Source organism: Psittacula echo, assembly GCF_963264785.1.
Source record: "Psittacula echo genome assembly, chromosome: 3".
Lineage (NCBI taxonomy): Eukaryota > Metazoa > Chordata > Aves > Psittaciformes > Psittacidae > Psittacula > Psittacula echo.
Window position 1 is genome coordinate 29707951 of NC_137736.1, and position 17849 is coordinate 29725799.

A 17849-nucleotide genomic window follows, 5' to 3' on the forward strand; every position below is an offset into this window, starting at 1 on the left:
AAGCAACACAAAAACCCTGCCAGGGAGCATGGCTCAGCCCCACCATGTCTGCAGCCTGCAGAGCCCAGCACCAGCTACACCAGCACATCATACTGCCCGGGCCTATGCCCAAAACACCCAACTGCTGGTGCGCCTCACCCCTCAGTTTCAGTGGTGCTGAGGGTGCTCCCTGCTCCGCTGCTGTCACTTCTAGACATGAAGAGAAAGTGGGGCTCTTCCTCTGCCACACCAATAGACCCCTGGGCAACTGCCCCACAGGGGTCACCGATGATCTGGGAGCTCTGAGATACCCCTGGCAAACCAAGTCTTCAGCAGCCTCCTGCAGCATTAGGGACCTATCTGTTTTCTCATGCTCTTACTTATGGAAGAAAGTAAAAAAACCAGCCCCAACATGTAGTTGGCCCAGTGCTGTAGTAAAAAAATAATCCTTTTCCAGCACTGTGGAAAATGACAGGACTTGAGGCTTCTCATGGAGAGACAAATCCCAGCTTGATGTTCCAAACGGCTCTGGTGACATCCTGGTTACAGCCTGGGCAGGCATCAGATGCTGGAAACGTGCCTTCAGATGCACAGGGCCCCTGAGAAATACACATCCAGCCTGAGGCCGTGAATTAGTGACTGTCCATTAACAATCCCCATTACAGAGTAATTACAGCTGTAGAGGATCACCAGAGTGCCAGCCACAGGGAGAGTGCTGACCCAGCCCTATACAACTCCTCAGGCTCTTTTTTCAGATCATTGCATTTTCAAGACCATGTATTTTCAAGACCTGAAGACATGATGGTAATGCACAGATGCTCTTCTCCTGGGTACCATGAGCTTGAAAGCATCAGCCAGAGCTCACACCTTCTTCATGCAAGAGTCAACCAGCTGGGAGATAAAAATCCATAGCAAACCTTGGCAAGCCCAGTCCCAACAGAGCTGCCTGTTGTTTTTCTTTCGAAAAATTAGGCTCCTGAGGCTGTATCTAGGTCCGAACCAGGCCCTGCCCTAAGTGTGTGGTGGGACCAGCAGCCCCTCAAGGGGTCCTCCCAACCTAAAATGTTTTATGAGCCTGTGACCAGCTCTAACCACACCTGGACCCAGCCGTTGGAACTGCAACAGCTCCGCTCTCAGGCTTTGGTTGCATTGCAACTCCACCACTCTGCTGATCTATTTGCAGGAAAAGCTTAAAACAGGGTTTCCAAAAAACTCCCTCATCAGGCAAGAGGTGAAATGTCCTTTCTGAATGAGGCTGCAGGGCATTGCTGGAGGAGGGAGAGGCAGGAAGAAACAGAGCTGCAAACTCACAACAGCACTGGGGACTATTGAATCCTTGAACTGCAGGAGCTGTCACTCGGGTGAGAAGCAAAGCAGAGGAGCTATCTCACCACTCTAGCAGTGGTGCTCCCAGACCTTCACATTGTACCATGGGTGGTGGCTGGGTGCTGATTATCAGGACAAAAAAATCCCCACACACCAATTCTTAACTGCAACATTGTAAGTACTTGGCTGTATTACTCAGCCTTCGCTGAGAACCATTCTCATAAACACAACCCTTGGGGTAAACAATAATTACAATTTATTTTTCCTTGAGGAAGTGCCATATTTCCTATGTTTGCTATAAACTTCCTCATTCCCAATAGAACCCCACTGTAGCTACTGTACAGCCCGTACTCACCGGAGCACGGGACGGAGACATTCACAGCCATTGACACAGGCGGGCGGGTGGGTGTGGGTGAGGCACAGAAGTGCCTCCAGCACACATGAAGGGAGCAGCCCATGGGTGCCCTGGGCCACTGCTACCCCATCAGCCAGCATATGGAGAATGCAGGTGAGGACAGGAACAGCCAGAGGAAAGGTGCAAGCTCGTGCTCCTGGTGACTCCTGATGCGCACACCGATGACAGCCAGGCAGGCGGATGCACTTCGTTGCATCTTCCTCCAACACCATCTGCTGGTAAGGAGACCTTCCTGTCAGTGCTGCTGGGTGTCCTTTGCTTTCAGTAGGGCTTGTAGCTTCTTGTAGAGGAAGATGCAAATCCCAGCTTGATGTTACAAATTACTCTAGTGACATCCTTGGCAGACATCAGATGCTGGAAATGTGCCTTCAAATGCACAGGGCACCTGAGAAATACACTTCCAGTGGGGGGGCTGTGCATTAGTGACTCTCCATAAGCAATCCCTGTTGCAGAGTAATCACTGTAGAGGATCACTGGCATCCAGCTGTGAGGTGAGTGCTGGCCCAGCTGTGTACAACTCCCCAGAAACACACGGGACCTTTGCAGACTCCCATGGTTGTCAGTGCTCAGCAAGAACACGAGCTACACCCCAGCAGGTCAGTGCTGCTGAAAGCAGCAGTTCCAGCTCCCTGTGCTCACCGGGCCCCCACCTCGAACAATGCATGGGGGAAAAGGTACTCACTGCTCTGCCACGGTCAACCTCTGCACAAGAGCAGCCCACCACAGACACCCCATCCTGCAGCATGCAGACAGCCATACCCTCATGTCATTCGTAAAACCCACAATAGGGCACAATGGTTTGTGGGCAGAGGAGTTGGGAACAGAGAGGGAAATGTCACTGGAGTATCTTAAAACACACTGTGTGTATTAGACTCACCCTGCTCTAAGACTTTTCAGTACAACAGCCAAATTCCAGTTCCCCAGTGGCTTTTGCCCATGACTCTCATGCAGTGAAATAATACAGGACAATACATTTGTGAAGTCAGGAGAACCCACTGATGGGGCACAGGGCAGTCCTGGAGTGGCAGCAGCATCCCTGGGCAGAGCAGCACCCACCCCACACCCCCAGAGAAGCATAGCCGACCTCCTGAGGAGAAGCAGTGCTGGGGCCACTATACAGAGCCAAGTGCCTGTGCTTTGCTTCCTTTCACACTCCTGTCCAAGGAAACCTCAACAGCACATTAACAACTGTAATGGCATTAGCAACTCTCACAACACATAATACAAACCTCCATTAATCATAATGGTGATACGGCCACAGAACAAACATCTTAGCAGTGTTCTGCTGTGTGTATCCTCTGATAGAGAATGGATTTTCCCTCTGGAAGGGCCCATCTACTATCAAACTTCCAGAAATAAACAGTCTAGAAGAAAGATAAACCACTTTCACTAATTTGCAAACCTACGTGTGGTGTTCCTATCTCATAATTCTCAGATTCTTTAGATGTTTAAGTATCTACAGGCTTCGCTTTGTTCCTGAACTCCTTCATCTTTTTCCAGCAAGTTCATTCAATTTCAGCCATAGTAAATGAATTCAGCAGATCCACAGATGCTGTCAGAACTCAGAAGATCATTGATCCTATGGCCAGTTTTCTCAGCTAAAGAAGAAAACAGGGCCAAATACAGCAGTCAAAGGTATGCAAAATAAAATGGAGTTCCTTCTGCCTGAATTATTTCCTAGGCCTGCTTGCCCCTCACTTTTAGAGAGAAAATGACAATATTATAAGCACCATAATCAAAGTCCCGTTCAGATACCCTCCTCAGAATCCCCTGTATAGTGGTAATTTAGAAGTCTCTCTTTCACTGAAACAATAACTCTCACAAGCCTAAGAAAGACAATAAAACCACTTGTGCTCCTTTGCCACACTTGCCTGTTGCAGAGAGAACTCTGCTGGGAGGAAGGTGCTAGCAATGCTTTAGCGTTTTGCCATGGAAAACCGGTGACTTGTAGTCATGGATGTGCAGTGGGTTTTAACAAGGGAGATCTGGGGAGTACAGATACCTCACTGCTTATGTTATTTTCATTTTGCCTCCTCTGCTGTTGAATATTTTCCTGGTGTCGAGGACATTAAATCAAATGGCCAAAAGCCAATGATGACATCAGTTATTTACAGGACTGGGAGCCCACAGAACAAACTCCTCAGAATAATACTAATCTAAGATGAAAGCTCTATTTGTGAGAAGGATTCAGTTGGATATTTTCAAGCAGTCATTATAACTGATCCAAAACATCTGGGAAGCTTCCTGCCAAGGCCACTGAGCTCAATGCAGTTATGAAAAGTAACTAAAAAAAGCTACTTTCAAATGACAAGGAGCAGCCACATAAGCACTCCTGCTAAGAAACTGTTCCAAGGTGCAAAAATGCCAATAACTGAGCACTGCCAGGAAAGGTCATGTTGCAATCCCTGATCCTTGAGCAGATCTCCACGTCAGGTAGCTTATGGACAGTCTGTCTTCTGCATATCTCCCTCCCAGGTCGGCAGGACAAAATGCACAGGCAGGGCTGGTGGTCCTCAGCAGCTTGTCAAACAGATAAGAAGAAATTTCAGGGAGGAGCTATTGGAGTAGTTCAGAATCTCCAAAGAGCTGTACAGGACAATGACTTTCATCTGATGAAGTGCTAGAATAAAGCGTTCTGGTAAAACACACCCTGTTTTCTTGCCACATAGAAATAATTCCAAGTAGTTTTTAAATATAAAATATGTCAAGTCTTGCAACTTAGAAAAATCCATATATTGATTTGGGGGTTTTTTTTGTAAAAAAAACCATGTTACTGTAAAGTTGATATTCAGCAAAGACTGTCAGACACCAAACTTCCCTAAAAGGATCAGTGGCTGAATTAAAAACATCATTAATAGTTCTGAACAGCATTAACTCTCTTTTCTCTGTTCAATCTGCCAGCTGTGAGTGCAGCAAACACTTTAGTTCAACTTAATCAGTGTTTCTTTCAACCACACTAATACTTCAAATGATATTTTTTTCATTACCAAAAACCAACTAGCAAAACACTATGCTATTTTACAATGACTCAAACAAGCAGAAAGATTTAAGCTGCAAGTACTGAGGTTTGTGAATCTGGAGAGTCACAGCCAGGTGTCTTTATGGAACAGTCAACAACCATAGAATTTACTTCCATCTTGCTGCACTTTGACTTAAGGTGCTGGTGAGCAACTGCCTGTTACAGACTGACATAGTTCGTGAACATGATCTAGGTTTGGTTCAGCTAGAAAAGAAGCAGATGCATGCAGGGGTAACTTGGTATCCTGAAGTCTATAGCAAACTGCAAAACCAGCATCCTTAGCTGGCTTACCTTCCATGCTGCAGAAGAGAAAAGGTGGATGTTCTCAGCTTCCCTCTACCCTGGTACAGCTGCTCTGGGGTGTGAAGGAACACATCATTTTAGTTGTTGGCTGCAAGTGCCCACATCAGTTCACCTCATTTTTAAAACACTCAGAATTTTCAGTGTGCCCTGGCTTTCCACTGCTCAGTGACCTGAGGAGGGTGCACATCTACCTCCACAGAAAAGCATCTCATTTGAGGACACAGAAGTCTAAACATGTAAAACTTGAGCAACTTGTTTCTATACATTAATTATCTACATAGATAATTCTACAGATTTTATTATCTACTAGTCATATGGTATCCCGAATCAGAACCCTCCCTTCAAAACCAGGCACATTTGCTTCAAGTTTACTAGTATTAGTCTTGAACCCAGAACTGACTGATGATACATTTTAGAAGTGGTAACAGGATCATAGAATCATCATAGAATGGTCTGTGTTGGAAGGGACCTTAAAACTCATCCAGTTCCAACCCCCCTGCCATGGGCAGGGACAACTTCCACTAGAGAGGCTGCTCAAAGCCCCATCCAGCCTGGTCTTGATACTAAACATCAAGCATAACACTCTCCAATAAATTTCATGATTTCTGAGTTTTAAAATGCTGATTTGTTAGAAACTGAACACTTTTAATCCAGTCATCATCTTAGAAGTACTTCAACAGTAGAGATCAAGCCCTGTAAAATTTGGCTTTTATTGTATCCAATTGTATCTAACCTACTTGCAAATGACACTTTTGTAAACAAATTTCTGTCAATCTTCTGTGGAAGCACTGGGGCTAATAGCTTGTTACACTGAATCAGATCAACCGGCTGGCTTCCAAAGTCAATGGAAACTGAACCAAAGGAATGAAAATGAAGCATTCTCCAAGGATTTTTGTGTTATTTGTGTTTATATAAAAATATTTTCTTTAAACAGTTGTTAAGAGGTCAACTCATTTAAAAGAGACAGTTTGGAATTAGCTATTGAAATGCAAACAAGCACATAAAAGTCACTGACTTTCCCTGGACTAGCCTGGTAAACTGATTTCTTATAAAATAAGTTACCTTCTACAGACCACACCATCTAAAAGAAACACAAGAATCAGGAATAAAGTATAAAGACCACTTAAAATGATACCAAACATTCTATTGCTTATTTATTAGATATATTATCTATTAAACAGCTTAACATTTCAGTATTCAAATTCCAAGTTTCTAATAAAATAGCAAACTTCAACAGGATTGATTCCATTCTTTCCAGAGACAAGGACTGCTACAGTTACACAGAAATGTAAATGTCTATTGAAAACCTACCGGTGAAACAGGCACCTGCTCTGAAAGTGACACTTTCAGCTTTTACCAGAAGAATCCACCACACACAACATAACTCCTAATTGCAAACAAGTGTATCAACCAAACAGCTTAAAGAGGCAAAAAGGTGTCTGCAGAGCTTCATCTTGGACCCCACTTGATGTCCTTTACACCATGAAATTGCCTTTTCAAAGCATGGTTGTCTGCCCACTCTGCATTTAGAAATGAGTCATCATCATCCTCTTCTAGTTTCTGTAAACAGAACCAGCAGTAATGAAGATCACCTGTGGTTAGTGCCCACAACAGCACAGCTCACATGCACTAAAAAGACATTGTTACCTTCAGCTCCTCCTGCTTTCTGTAGTAGTACAGCATCATCTGTTTTTGCTCTTCATGACTAATCAGAGGTTCACGCCCTGGAGCTCCTTGTCCTTTCTGAAAGGAAAATCGTAAATTTTATTTATGATGGCAATTGCAGTACAAAAGAGAAGCTGCCATGGACAGACAGCAAGACATTTCTTCAGACAAAAGGATTTCTCAAATCTAGTAAGGTCCCTTAGGAAAATAAATGTTGAGAAACTTATGCTGCATTCAAGTGAGAATAATTTAGAATAATTTTTTCATCTCAGCACCTGAATCATGCTGTCAATTTTGTGGACATCAGTGGAGCCTGCAAACAAGATTTGAGTCTATTTTACTTAAACTTCCGCTCTAAAAGAAGTAATAAATCTCTTTGGTTTAAGGTTGTTCTAGATGGTTCAGGATGGGCCCATCCATCTTTAGCTCCCCTACTAATACAGATTCAAGATGGCATATGACTTATTAAAGCAGGGAAGGAAGGCAGTTACAAAACACGACAAGTAAAAGACATTTTATTTGTTACTACAAATAAAAGATTTTTTTTTTTCCAGGCAAGTGTCCTCATGGAAGAAATGATGCGCACAGCAGAAAATAGCTGATGACAGCTACTGTCAACAACAGCAAACAGAATTGTTTGAATTGAGATGGTGAATCCTCTCTGGAACAAAAAAAAGGAGGTCTGAGGTGGTTTATTTTAGCTCTCTGACTCAACGATGCCAGCATGCCTTGTCAGAGAGGAAACCCTCATGCTACTTTGCATTCTCTGAAGAGTTACTAAAATAATCTAATTAAACAGTAAGACAACTTTCCTGGGAGCCTACACTTCAATGGCTTTAAGTTGTCACACTGTTTTCAGTGACTCTGATGGGAAAGAGAAAGCAATTCTGGTCTTCTAAACACATAAATCAGTTGACTTTGAGGAATTCTATTACAGACACCTGCAGATAGTAAGATTTGCCATAAACATTAATGCCTTCTCTGGGCAGAGAAGCTCTCGCTAACATGGAAGTGAAATGCAGCTCCAAAATAATTCTTAGCTATGAGTAAGCTCTCCCAGACATTCGACATCTGCAAAAGCACCCTCTGAATGTGACTTTACGTATATAGAGATACATACACACAGCGAGCACCTTCTGACAAAGCTCTGAAAATGAATGGAAACACCAAACACTCTTGCTTTGAGTATGATATTCTCACCAGTGATGAAAACAACTGCACAGTTAGTATAAAATAATTTTGTCCAAAAAAACAATGAACAGTCCCAGTAGCTTGGTACTAATTTTGATACTACAAGAACATGACCACTGCATGAGACACCGGTATAGACCTAATGACTAGTTTTTGCTGAAGCATCAGGCATATAAACAGAGGGTCAGCAGCAGAACTTTGTCTCCTTTTTTGCTCATTACTCCAGAGGATGAAGGGAAGACACTGGGGAGACTGGAGACCTTACAGCAGCCTTCCATACCTAAAGGATGCCTACAAGAAATCCGGAGAGGGACTTTTTACAAAGGCACGTAGGGATAGGACCAGGGGAAATGGTTTTAAACTGACAAAGGGTAGATTTAGATTAGATATTAGGAAGAAATTCTTTACTATGAGGATGGTGAGACACTGGAACAGGTTGCCCAGAGAAGTTGTGGCTGCTCCATCCCCGGAAATGTTCAGAGCCAGGCTGAACAGGGCTTTGAGCAACATGATCTAGTGGAAGCTGTTCCTGTCCATGGCAGGGGGGCTGGAACTGGATGAGCCTTAAGGTCCCTTCCAACCCAAACCATTCTGTGATTCTATGACTCAGACCAGTTCATAATTAATGCAGAAGGCCTCATCTACGTCACCACATCTGACAACTGGGAAGACTAATTTGTTTTTAAAAAAGTTCAGCTGGAAGCTTGAATAGCACAACTGGGTGGTACACGCCCAGCAGCATTTTCTTCCTTCTAGCACCCAGTGAGTTCTCACTAAACACTTTGGAAGATCATGTCCACATTTCCAAGGCAACTGAGACACTTTTGACCTGCCATCAAGAAACTCAGGACATCACAAAACTCAGGACTTCACAGGCAGGGAATTACTGAGTTACAGACACTGTCTATCGGACACAGAACAGACTGAAACAGAGATAAGACCTATCTACACCACATATGCACAAAACATTCAAACTTTTTTAAAGGCCAGAATGTAGCAAGAAAGAAAAAAATCACAAGTATAATTAGAAAAACTGGGCAGACTGAATGACTGCATCTGTTCAGTGTTCTGCACTGACATGGAACTGAGAGCCAGCTGAGGTTTTTTAAACTCTTCTATTGTATTTCATCTATTTTTAAATACCTCTTTGCTGTACTTTAGAACAGTGCTATGGAGCAACAAATAACAACTACAGTATTTAACTGACAGGCAAAGGAACTACTAAAGAAAAACTTGGAACATAATAAATTAAAGCCTTAAAATAGATGTACAGTTTTAAGATACTCAAGTTGAAACTAACAATCCATTTTATACACCTATGGACAATTCTCTTTACAGAGAACGACAGCCAAAGGTGAGTAACTTGTAAAGAAATCTCTCAGCGATACTCACTTTCTGTATCTTGACAATGATGGTTGTTTTCTCATTTTTACCTATATAATCAGACAGCAACTTTGTTTCGTTCAACTCCTTTCCTGCCCACCATAATTGTGCTTCTGATTCTTCTATAACCTCAAGTCCAGCCTGTGACAAATAAACAAACAAGGTGAAGTGCTGGGGTGGTGTTTTGGGGGTTTTTTGTGGGTATTTTTTTTTGTTTTGTTTCGGGTTGGGGGTTTTTTGTTTGTTTTTTGTTTTGTTTGTTTGTTTGTTTTCAAAACTATAAAAATTTTCTGGAAAAATCTTTTTGGAATTCCTAACAGAAAGGCCACTGTAATTTTACCCTATATGTCTGCTGCATCCTTCTCCTCATACTAAACTACAGCATTATCCTTCATATTCCCATAGATCTTGATTTAACATAAGCACTTTGGTCAATAAATTCTCAATACTGCCATTAGAAAGAAATGACAAGCTAATTAAAATAAGTCCTAGACTTACTTGGATTTTGTGTGTAACATTTGAAATAAACTTAATTCATCTTATTTCTAGTTAAGCTATTGCTGGGCTTTTACATAAAGATATCAGACAAAAATATAAAACAAAATTTGTCATGCAAGTGCAAATAATCTTCACTGATTATAATGGAGAACAGTTTAATATGTTTTAATAGCATATTAAATAGCATATTTAAGCCAGTCACTACATATAATACAAATACATTACTGCATACATGAGTTCCTGACAAGTCTTCTTTATCTTCCAACTCCATCCTAATTGGATCATGTGGAGGCAATCCCATTGGATACACAATCATCACAGCCCCTCGGAGCTGGTCCAATGCATCTTTCACCATCTCCATATTAACACACACATTGGCCTGAACTTGTTTCTGAAACACAGGCAAGGATCATTGGTAATTTAAAAAAAACATGCAGAAAGACTCTGCTTTGTAGTCAGTTCGAAGGTTCAACAGTGGGATATTTGAGCAAAGCTAACTGCTGCACAAAGATACTACGAGTGCTAATTTCCTTGTTTGAATATTGACTTCTGAATACATCACTTTTGCTCCCTCTATACAGTTTGCTTACACTGAAGGGGATGGGGGAAGAAAAAAAACAAAAAAAAGATATCTTCACTAAATTGTGCAGGAAGCATTTAGTAATGCCTGTGGGATACAGGCATTCAAACAAGTATGCATATTGACCACAGAAACTGGATGGGGAGTCTTTTGTTCCAAGTACTTGTGATTCATGAATGTGATTCAAAACACTCGAATTCAACTGAAGGCTACAGAGGGGGCCTAAAACTTGAGGAATAAAAATAGAGCACATGTGAGCAGAAGAGTAAAGCTTGGCATATTGCACAGCTTATGCAGAGATCTGCAAGATCAAGTACTTGAGATCACTCCAAACCCTACTGCAACAGATAGAGGAAAAACAAGATGCAGCTGGAAGAGAAGAAATAAAGTTTTTACTTATGGATTTAACAGTGTCAATATTTTAAGTAACAAGTTTTATGAAAGAGTAAGAGAACATTGCCTCCTTGTGGACATTCTTAAACTAGTTAACTGGCAAGTACTTAATTTACATTATTATAAAGTGATGAATCTAACAAACCGCTTCTCCGATCCTCAGCTTCATTCACCAGTGAATGGTAGAAGTAATAATTTCAGGAGTAAGTCAACATGCAGCGTGGGAATTTTGCAACTTTTTATTGTAAATGACAACATAGTATATAGTTGGAATTTAAACCCGGGTAGATTTGCAAACAGGAGACCAGACCTGCAGATATTTTTGACTCAAGTAGTAAAACAACATATTCATTTCCTCCCTGTTTTTAGAAATAGAGCCAATGAGATGCAATGCAACAGAAAAAAAAAAAATTCCATCTGGAGAAAATCTTTATAGTCCAGAAGCTTTAATCTAAAACATCTCTCATTTCGTATATTTTGTATTTTTGCTGAGACTCAGAACAATTTGGCTGAAATCCTGCCTTAATTCAGGAAAGGTCTGCTGCAACTCAGCTCACTGGAAGTGCTGTCAGGCACTCTTCTGCTTGCCTCCACAAGGCCTTTGAAAACACTGAGCTGTTCACTCTAAATGACTGACCTGACACTGCTAACAAAACAGTCAAGAAGGCCAATTTAAGTACAGAGGCAAAACTAAAAAATCAGTAACATTATCTATTTGCGTAACTGCTTTAAAACTGTTTTAAAGTTCTACACATATCAACTCCCAGAACTGTAAGGGCAGAGAGGAGAAAATTACCTGCAGATGTTGACAAGAAAAGAAATCTGATAATAAATATTATTCAATTGTGTTTCAAAGTCTTCCGAAAGCTGAGACACAATACGGAGCACCTACAGATTTGGTAAAGTGAAGTTGAATAATTGAGACCACAGTCCCATCAGGGCATACCCTCATGCTTATCTTTAAATACACAAACTCGTTGGGACTGAGCAGGATTCCAAGTGCTTGCAAAATCAAGGCCTAATCTAAGAGATTAGAACACATTTTTCAATTAATTATATATAAAACTCAAAAGACTATGTTAACAAACAAAAGGTATTTTATTCCAGGAACATCACAGAATGAAGTTAATTTTTCACCAGAAAACACGACAAGCATTCGCCTACAGAATGCGTCAATAGCAAATTAAGACTGTGTGGATAAAATTAAATGCAATTTAATCATCCAATGTGGTCTTGGCTGCCAGCATTCACTTGGAGTTTAATATAGCATTCCTTAACTTGTTGAACCAGCTTGCCAAAAGCCATTAAGAAAATCATTAACAGAAATGTCAGTTTTTATTACACTATTCACATCACTACATATTATTACTCAAAAATTATCAGCTCTTGCACTGAAGAAAGTCTCTTTTTAGTTAAGCTGCCCAAATACATAGCACCCATTAAGAAAGTCCCACATACCACATGTTACTTCAGGAAACTTACCCTAGAGATTAATGCCTTGGCTTCCTCTATTGTCCTCTTTATAACTTGCTGCATTTTTTCATTTGGAGCTAAAAATAAGAGACACATATTTAATAGACCACACTTAGTATAAAGAAACCAAGTAAATGGCCTGTCCAGGTTTGCTCTATTCTAAGCAAATGAACTATTGTTAAATCTCAAAGCAAGAGAGATACTACTAAGTTGCAGTCTACTTAACACTTTGATAGTTTATTGCTGTATTTCTTACTAATTTAAAACAGTATTTCTCATGGGAGAGCCAAACTTACTTTTTCACAAATAAACCTGGCTGGTATTTGGAACTTCAGTTGGGACAAAAGTACCAAGTAGGAAGCCTATAATCTCATACTCCACACAACCAAAACCAAGAATCTCTTTTCCATGATGTACTTACAAATATTGTGCGCTGTACTGGCCAATGTGCTTTAACTGAGGACAACAGCTTGGAGTTTTCTGATTTTTTTCCAATTTTTTCCAATTAAAATTTCAACCCAATGTAAAATGCAGTTTTGCAAATACAATGTGCATTTCATATCATAGTTACTTATTTTAATTATTAAAAGCCTCTCCTCAAATACAAAAAAAATCCAATTAAATCATACCATTCACAGCTGAACACTTAAATGCATCATTTGATGGTATTTAGTTTGGTCCACATTTACACACTGTTCAACATTATACCTTTGTTCATATTACAAAGTTGTCCTTCCACTAACAAATAAATGACAGAGTACAACTACAAGTGAAAGTGCTACTGTCCTTACATTAAAGCTGATACAAATTTTCACTGTAAGGTCTGAAACTGCTAACAACCATGCTTTGTCTGCATGCCTATGTACAAGATACTCAGCTATTTCTGAGAACACGGTTAGGAGGGAAAACGTCTAGCTATAAAATAAACTCTTAAGTTCAGCAAAGGCTTAAATACAGTTGGGCACTGTGCTGTGATAGAAAAACTACTGCCCCCCAAATAAGATATTTGGAGTAAACTGAAGGGCTGCTGACTGACAAGGGCCATTGTGGTGTCTGGAATACAGGGACAGACATCACAAAATTACAAAAACAACCTGCCAATGTATCTCAGAACCTCTACATTTACTATTAATAAATTAAACAAGTTAACCATGCCAAGTGCAAGGTCCTACATCTGGGTCGGAGCAATCCCAGGCACAGCTACAGGTTGGGCAGAGAAGAGATTCAGAGCAGCCCTGCAGAGAAGGACTTGGGGGTGTTGATCGATGAAAAAATGAACATGAGCCGGCTTCAGTGTGCGCTCGCAGCCCAGAAAGCCAAATGTATCCTGGGCTGCATCAAAAGGAGCGTGACCAGCAGGTCGAAGGAGGTGATTCTGCCCCTCTGCTCTGCTCTCGTGAGACCTCACTTGGAGTATTGTGTGCAGTTCTGGTGTCCTCAACATAAAAAGGACATGGAACTGTTGGAACAAGTCCAGAGGAGGGCCACGAGGATGATCAGGGGACTGGAGCACCTCCTGTATGAAGACAGGCTGAGAAAGTTGGGGCTGCTCAGCCTGGAGAAGAGAAGGCTGCATGGAGACCTCATAGCAGCCTTCCAGTATCTGAAGGGGGCCTACAAGGATGCTGGGGATGGACTATTCATTAGGGACTGTAGTGACAGGACAAGGGGTAACGGGTTCAAACTTAAACAGGGGAAGTTTAGATTGGATATAAGGAAGAAATTCTTTACTGTGAGGGTGGTGAGGCACTGGAATGGGTTGCCCAGGGAGGTTGTGAATGCTCCATCCCTGGCAGTGTTCAAGGCCAGGTTGGATGAGGCCTTGGGTGGCATGGTTTAGTGTGGGGTGTCCCTGCCCACGGCAGGGGGATTGGAACTAGATGATCTTAAGGTCCTTTCCAACCCTGACTATTCTATGATTCTATGAAACAGTCAAAGTTGCTTCTGATAACTCTTTACCCTTGAAGTTTGCTTCCAAGTACTACAGTCACAAAATTAGACAGCATATGTGCTAAAGAGATACACTGCTTTTAAATCAACATTAGACCAGGTCCTAACCCAAGACAGAAGACTTATGTAAGTAACTGATAGTTTAGCTAATCTATTGTGGAAACAGGCTCTTGAAATAGCTGGCACTTAAAAAATCTACAACTGCCTTTAATATAGTTTATTTCTAGGATGATTTTTATAATTAGCAAATGAACATGAGCTGGCTAATATGCTGGCCTGAAACCAAATCTATACTTAGTACCTACTCAGTTTTTAATTCTTCCAGGACAGTGAGGTAAATGAGAAAGATCCCAAATTGCAGTTTTCATGTTCCTCACTATGTTATAGCTTATCTGTGTTTATAGGAAAAGAAACATTTACATTTGATTTACCGTGTCCATTTCTTCGCCCAATTTCATCCTTCTTAAAGACACTTCCACCACTTGGTACACACTTTTCTGCCCACTCATCCTTTAACTTCAGTTCTTCAATTTGCTCATCTGTCAGTCCTTGCATATTATAAGGTAAGTAAACACCATGCTCTGCCAGCTCCTCCATCTCTTTAAAGCATTCAGAGAACAAGATTTAAAAAAATCTGTGTTATTGAGACATACCACTTACAAAAGCTTTTCACATTATGCACTTGCAGGCAAACCTTACTCCTAGCCTTCAGTTTTTAAAGAGCTAAGTATATGGAATAAAGAGTAAGGTATATAAATACATATACATAGACATATATGCAGCAATTACATTCACATTTCACACATATATGAAACAACATAGCAAATGACAGTGCAGGTATACAAATCTACGTGATATTTGCTGGCCATAAACTTTTTCTCTTTGGCATTCCCTTAATCAGCTTTAGCTGACAGCTTTTTCTAAGTACTTTTGGGAAAGCAAATTTTTTCAAAATGGGAAAAACATTTTATTGTTATACAGTAATTAATTTCTTTTCAGTTGAGAAAATATGTGAGTGGGCTACGTATAGGTTTGTCCATGAGGACTACTAAAATAGGTGTCCTGGTTTCAGCTAGGATAACATTAATTTTCTTCCTAGTAGCTGGTGCAGTGCTGTGTTTTGGATTTAGTCTGAGAACAGTGCTGGTAACACACTTAGGTTTTAGCTGTTGCTAGGTAATGCTCAGTCCATGAGGACTTTTCAGTCTCTCATGCTCTGCCAGTGAGGAGAGGCACGGGAAGTGAGGAGGAAGCAGACAGGACACCTGACCCGAACTAGCCAAAGGGGTATTCTATACCACAGCACGTCATGCCCAGTATATAAAATGGGGGAGTTACCTGGAAGGCCCAGATTGCTGCTTGGGTTGGGCCAGGTATCGGTTGGCAGGTGGTGAGCAATTGTATTGAGCATCACTTGGGTTTATTGATTTTTTTTTCCCTTTCCCCTTGTAGCTTTATATTCTTTTCTGTTATCATTATTATACTGTACCTTAGTTACTGGACTGTTCCTATGTCAACCCGTGGGGTTTACATTCTTTTGATTTTCCTTCCCATCCCGCCTGGAGGGGGGGAAAGCGTGAAGGGGAGGTGAACGAGCCACTGTATGGTACTTGGCTGCTGGCTAGGTCTAAACCACGCTGCTAGAAGAAGGTGGCAATTTACACATAGCTTAGCGTTTCTGGTTGGTTGTCTGCATTCTCATAAATTCAGGGGAAGATGGTTTATCTGCTGCTAAACTGGGATTTCATAGGCATTTCTTAACTTCGCAAAGCACTTAACTTCTGCGAGGTCGCCCCCTGCCCGGCAGCCAGCGGGGAATCAACACCCGCAGACCGAGCAGCGTCCGAGCCGAGGGCAGCGAGCCCACCTCTGCGTGTGAGGGGTGGGGGTCGGGAGAGAGAGGAAATCGGTTGCCGGTGGGCGGAGGCCTGCGTGCCGGTACCTGAGCAGAGCCGCTGCACCTTCAACCTGCCATTGTAAATGCGGGCGACGAGCGGCGCCAGGTCGGCGAGGCGGGCGCTACCGGACACATGAAGCAGGAACTGGCTCTCGTCGCCGCGCTTCACGTGCAGCCGCACCATGGCGGAACTGAGACCACTCCAGGCCTGCAAAGAGAGAGGAAGAGAGCACCGTTAGAGGCCGTCGCAGCCACGCCCACCGCAGCAACGGATCCGCGTCCTTGGATACCGGCGGTCGGCGGGCAGAGCGGTGGGAAAGGCCGCCCCCTGCGCTCCCCAGCCGCCTCCCTTCTTCCAGTCCTTCTTCTCTCCCTCTTCCCCCTCCCTCTCTCCTTTCTTTTCTTTCTTTCTCTTTTTTTCTCTCTCTCTCTCCCCCTTCATTCCCCCCTCCCTCTCGCACCAGCCCAAGAGCCCACCGGAGCCGCGGGCAACCGTAACGCCCACCGGGCGCCAAGCCCTGCCTGCCGGCTCTTCCGCTTCCGGCCCTCCCGCTGCCGTCAGCAGAGCCGCTTAAAGGGCCCGCGCCACCGTCCCAGCGCCAACTGGGAGCACGGGGAGCCGCGGTCGAGGAGCGTCTCCGGCACAGAGAGAGCGGAAGCTAATCCCACAGGGGCAGGTATATGCGGTCGGTGCTGCGCTGCAACGCAGCAGCTCCGGGATAGGGCGAGCTGTGCTTGCTGCGTGCCACAGGCGAGAAGCCGTTACACTGCACAGTGATTCACCCCAGGGAACACAGAACCCATGGAAACGTGTGGAACGTCTCTAATTTTAATTCTCAGTATCTTCAGAACTCCTGCTAGTAATTATTGTCGTTAATACACGTTACAGTGGTTAGCTATATATATACACACACTATATTTCTGGAGATTTCTGGTGATGTTTGCAGTACGTCGCTGTCAGTCTCCGTAATCCTGCAAAGTGTAGAGGTGCCGTATACCAGGTACAGTTTAGCCAGTAGTTTGTAATCACTGTAATTAAATACTCAACGAAGAACATATTTATCACATTAACTCCCACTAGCAAAAGTTTCCCCAAAAATTGTTTTGAAATAATGTAAGAATATACCAAAACACCAATGACACAGATGTTTATAGCAACAGTTTAAAACAAGGGAATTCACGTACTGAAGCACTCAAGGAGTATAATACCACTGCTGTGTAAAATGTACAAGTGCTGTTTAATGGCCTGAATGGATACAAAGCGCAATAGAAAACTCACTATCCTTTACCCAACTGCAGCTCATGGCCAACCATACACTGTTTAAAGGAAGAGTGGATTATTTTATAAATAACCTTTTGACAGCATTTAAAAAAGTACTGACACTGTGTGTTTTGCTACTATAAATATAACGCTAGTATGTTGTGTTTCAGTCCCTGGTTTCGCAGAACCAGTACAGTTTGTTCGCAATTAAGCCAAGGCATATAGGGATATATTTGCAGTCCCCCCAAGAGATGACAACAGCGTGACATGTTCAGCTTTGGATAAAAGTAGGCAGCTGCGTATACAAGTTCTGTCCTAAGACACTACGAACTGCAAGGAGAACTGCAGGGTTTTTATAGCATACGTAAATGGAGCTAAGGAAATCGGTTACTTTAAATTGCCTCAGGATAACAACATGCCATATTTTATGTAATCTCATTTGAGCTTTAGAAAATCATAAAAGCACAAAGAGTTATGTTTTTATAGCATAGCATGTAGAATGGTGACTAAGCCTTC

The 17849-nt window shown here is 42.3% G+C and overlaps 1 protein-coding gene across 5 annotated transcripts; it reads right to left on the bottom strand.

The window, feature by feature from the left end:
* Positions 1–3359: 3359 nt before the first annotated feature.
* LOC308218285 (cilia- and flagella-associated protein 298-like) lies at positions 3360–17094 on the bottom strand. Of its 5 annotated transcripts, XR_013956355.1 has the most exons (10): positions 16550–16619; positions 16118–16280; positions 14607–14774; positions 12235–12302; positions 10012–10170; positions 9291–9422; positions 6690–6785; positions 6354–6602; positions 5031–5094; positions 3360–4240 (listed from the first exon to the last, which is right to left on the bottom strand). XR_013956355.1 is itself a non-coding variant. In XM_080612164.1 (8 exons), the coding sequence occupies exons 2-8, from the start codon at positions 16254–16256 to the stop codon at positions 6492–6494; spliced, it is 873 nt and encodes a 290-aa protein (XP_080468290.1). In that variant the 5' UTR covers positions 16257–16280; positions 16985–17094; the 3' UTR covers positions 6164–6491. The 5 variants fall into 5 exon arrangements, 4 of the variants coding, with proteins under 4 accessions (XP_080468290.1, XP_080468287.1, XP_080468288.1 ...); XM_080612164.1 differs by lacking the exons at positions 3360–4240; positions 5031–5094; positions 16550–16619 and adding an exon at positions 16985–17094 and having other exon boundaries at positions 6164–6602; XM_080612161.1 differs by lacking the exons at positions 3360–4240; positions 5031–5094 and having other exon boundaries at positions 6165–6602.
* Between the last annotated feature and the right edge of the window lie 755 nt (positions 17095–17849).

Excerpts from the sequence above, each read along its gene's own strand:
- LOC308218285 (XM_080612164.1), bottom strand. The coding sequence starts at position 16,256 with ATGGTGCGGCTGCACGTGAAGCGCGGCGACGAGAGCCAGTTCCTGCTT. Across the intron at positions 9,423-10,011 it reads AAGACTTGTCAGGAACTCAT|GCTGGACTTGAGGTTATAGA; the intron begins GTATGCAGTAAT and ends TATTTGTCACAG. Across the intron at positions 6,603-6,689 it reads GAAAGCAGGAGGAGCTGAAG|AAACTAGAAGAGGATGATGA; the intron begins GTAACAATGTCT and ends TTCTGTTTACAG.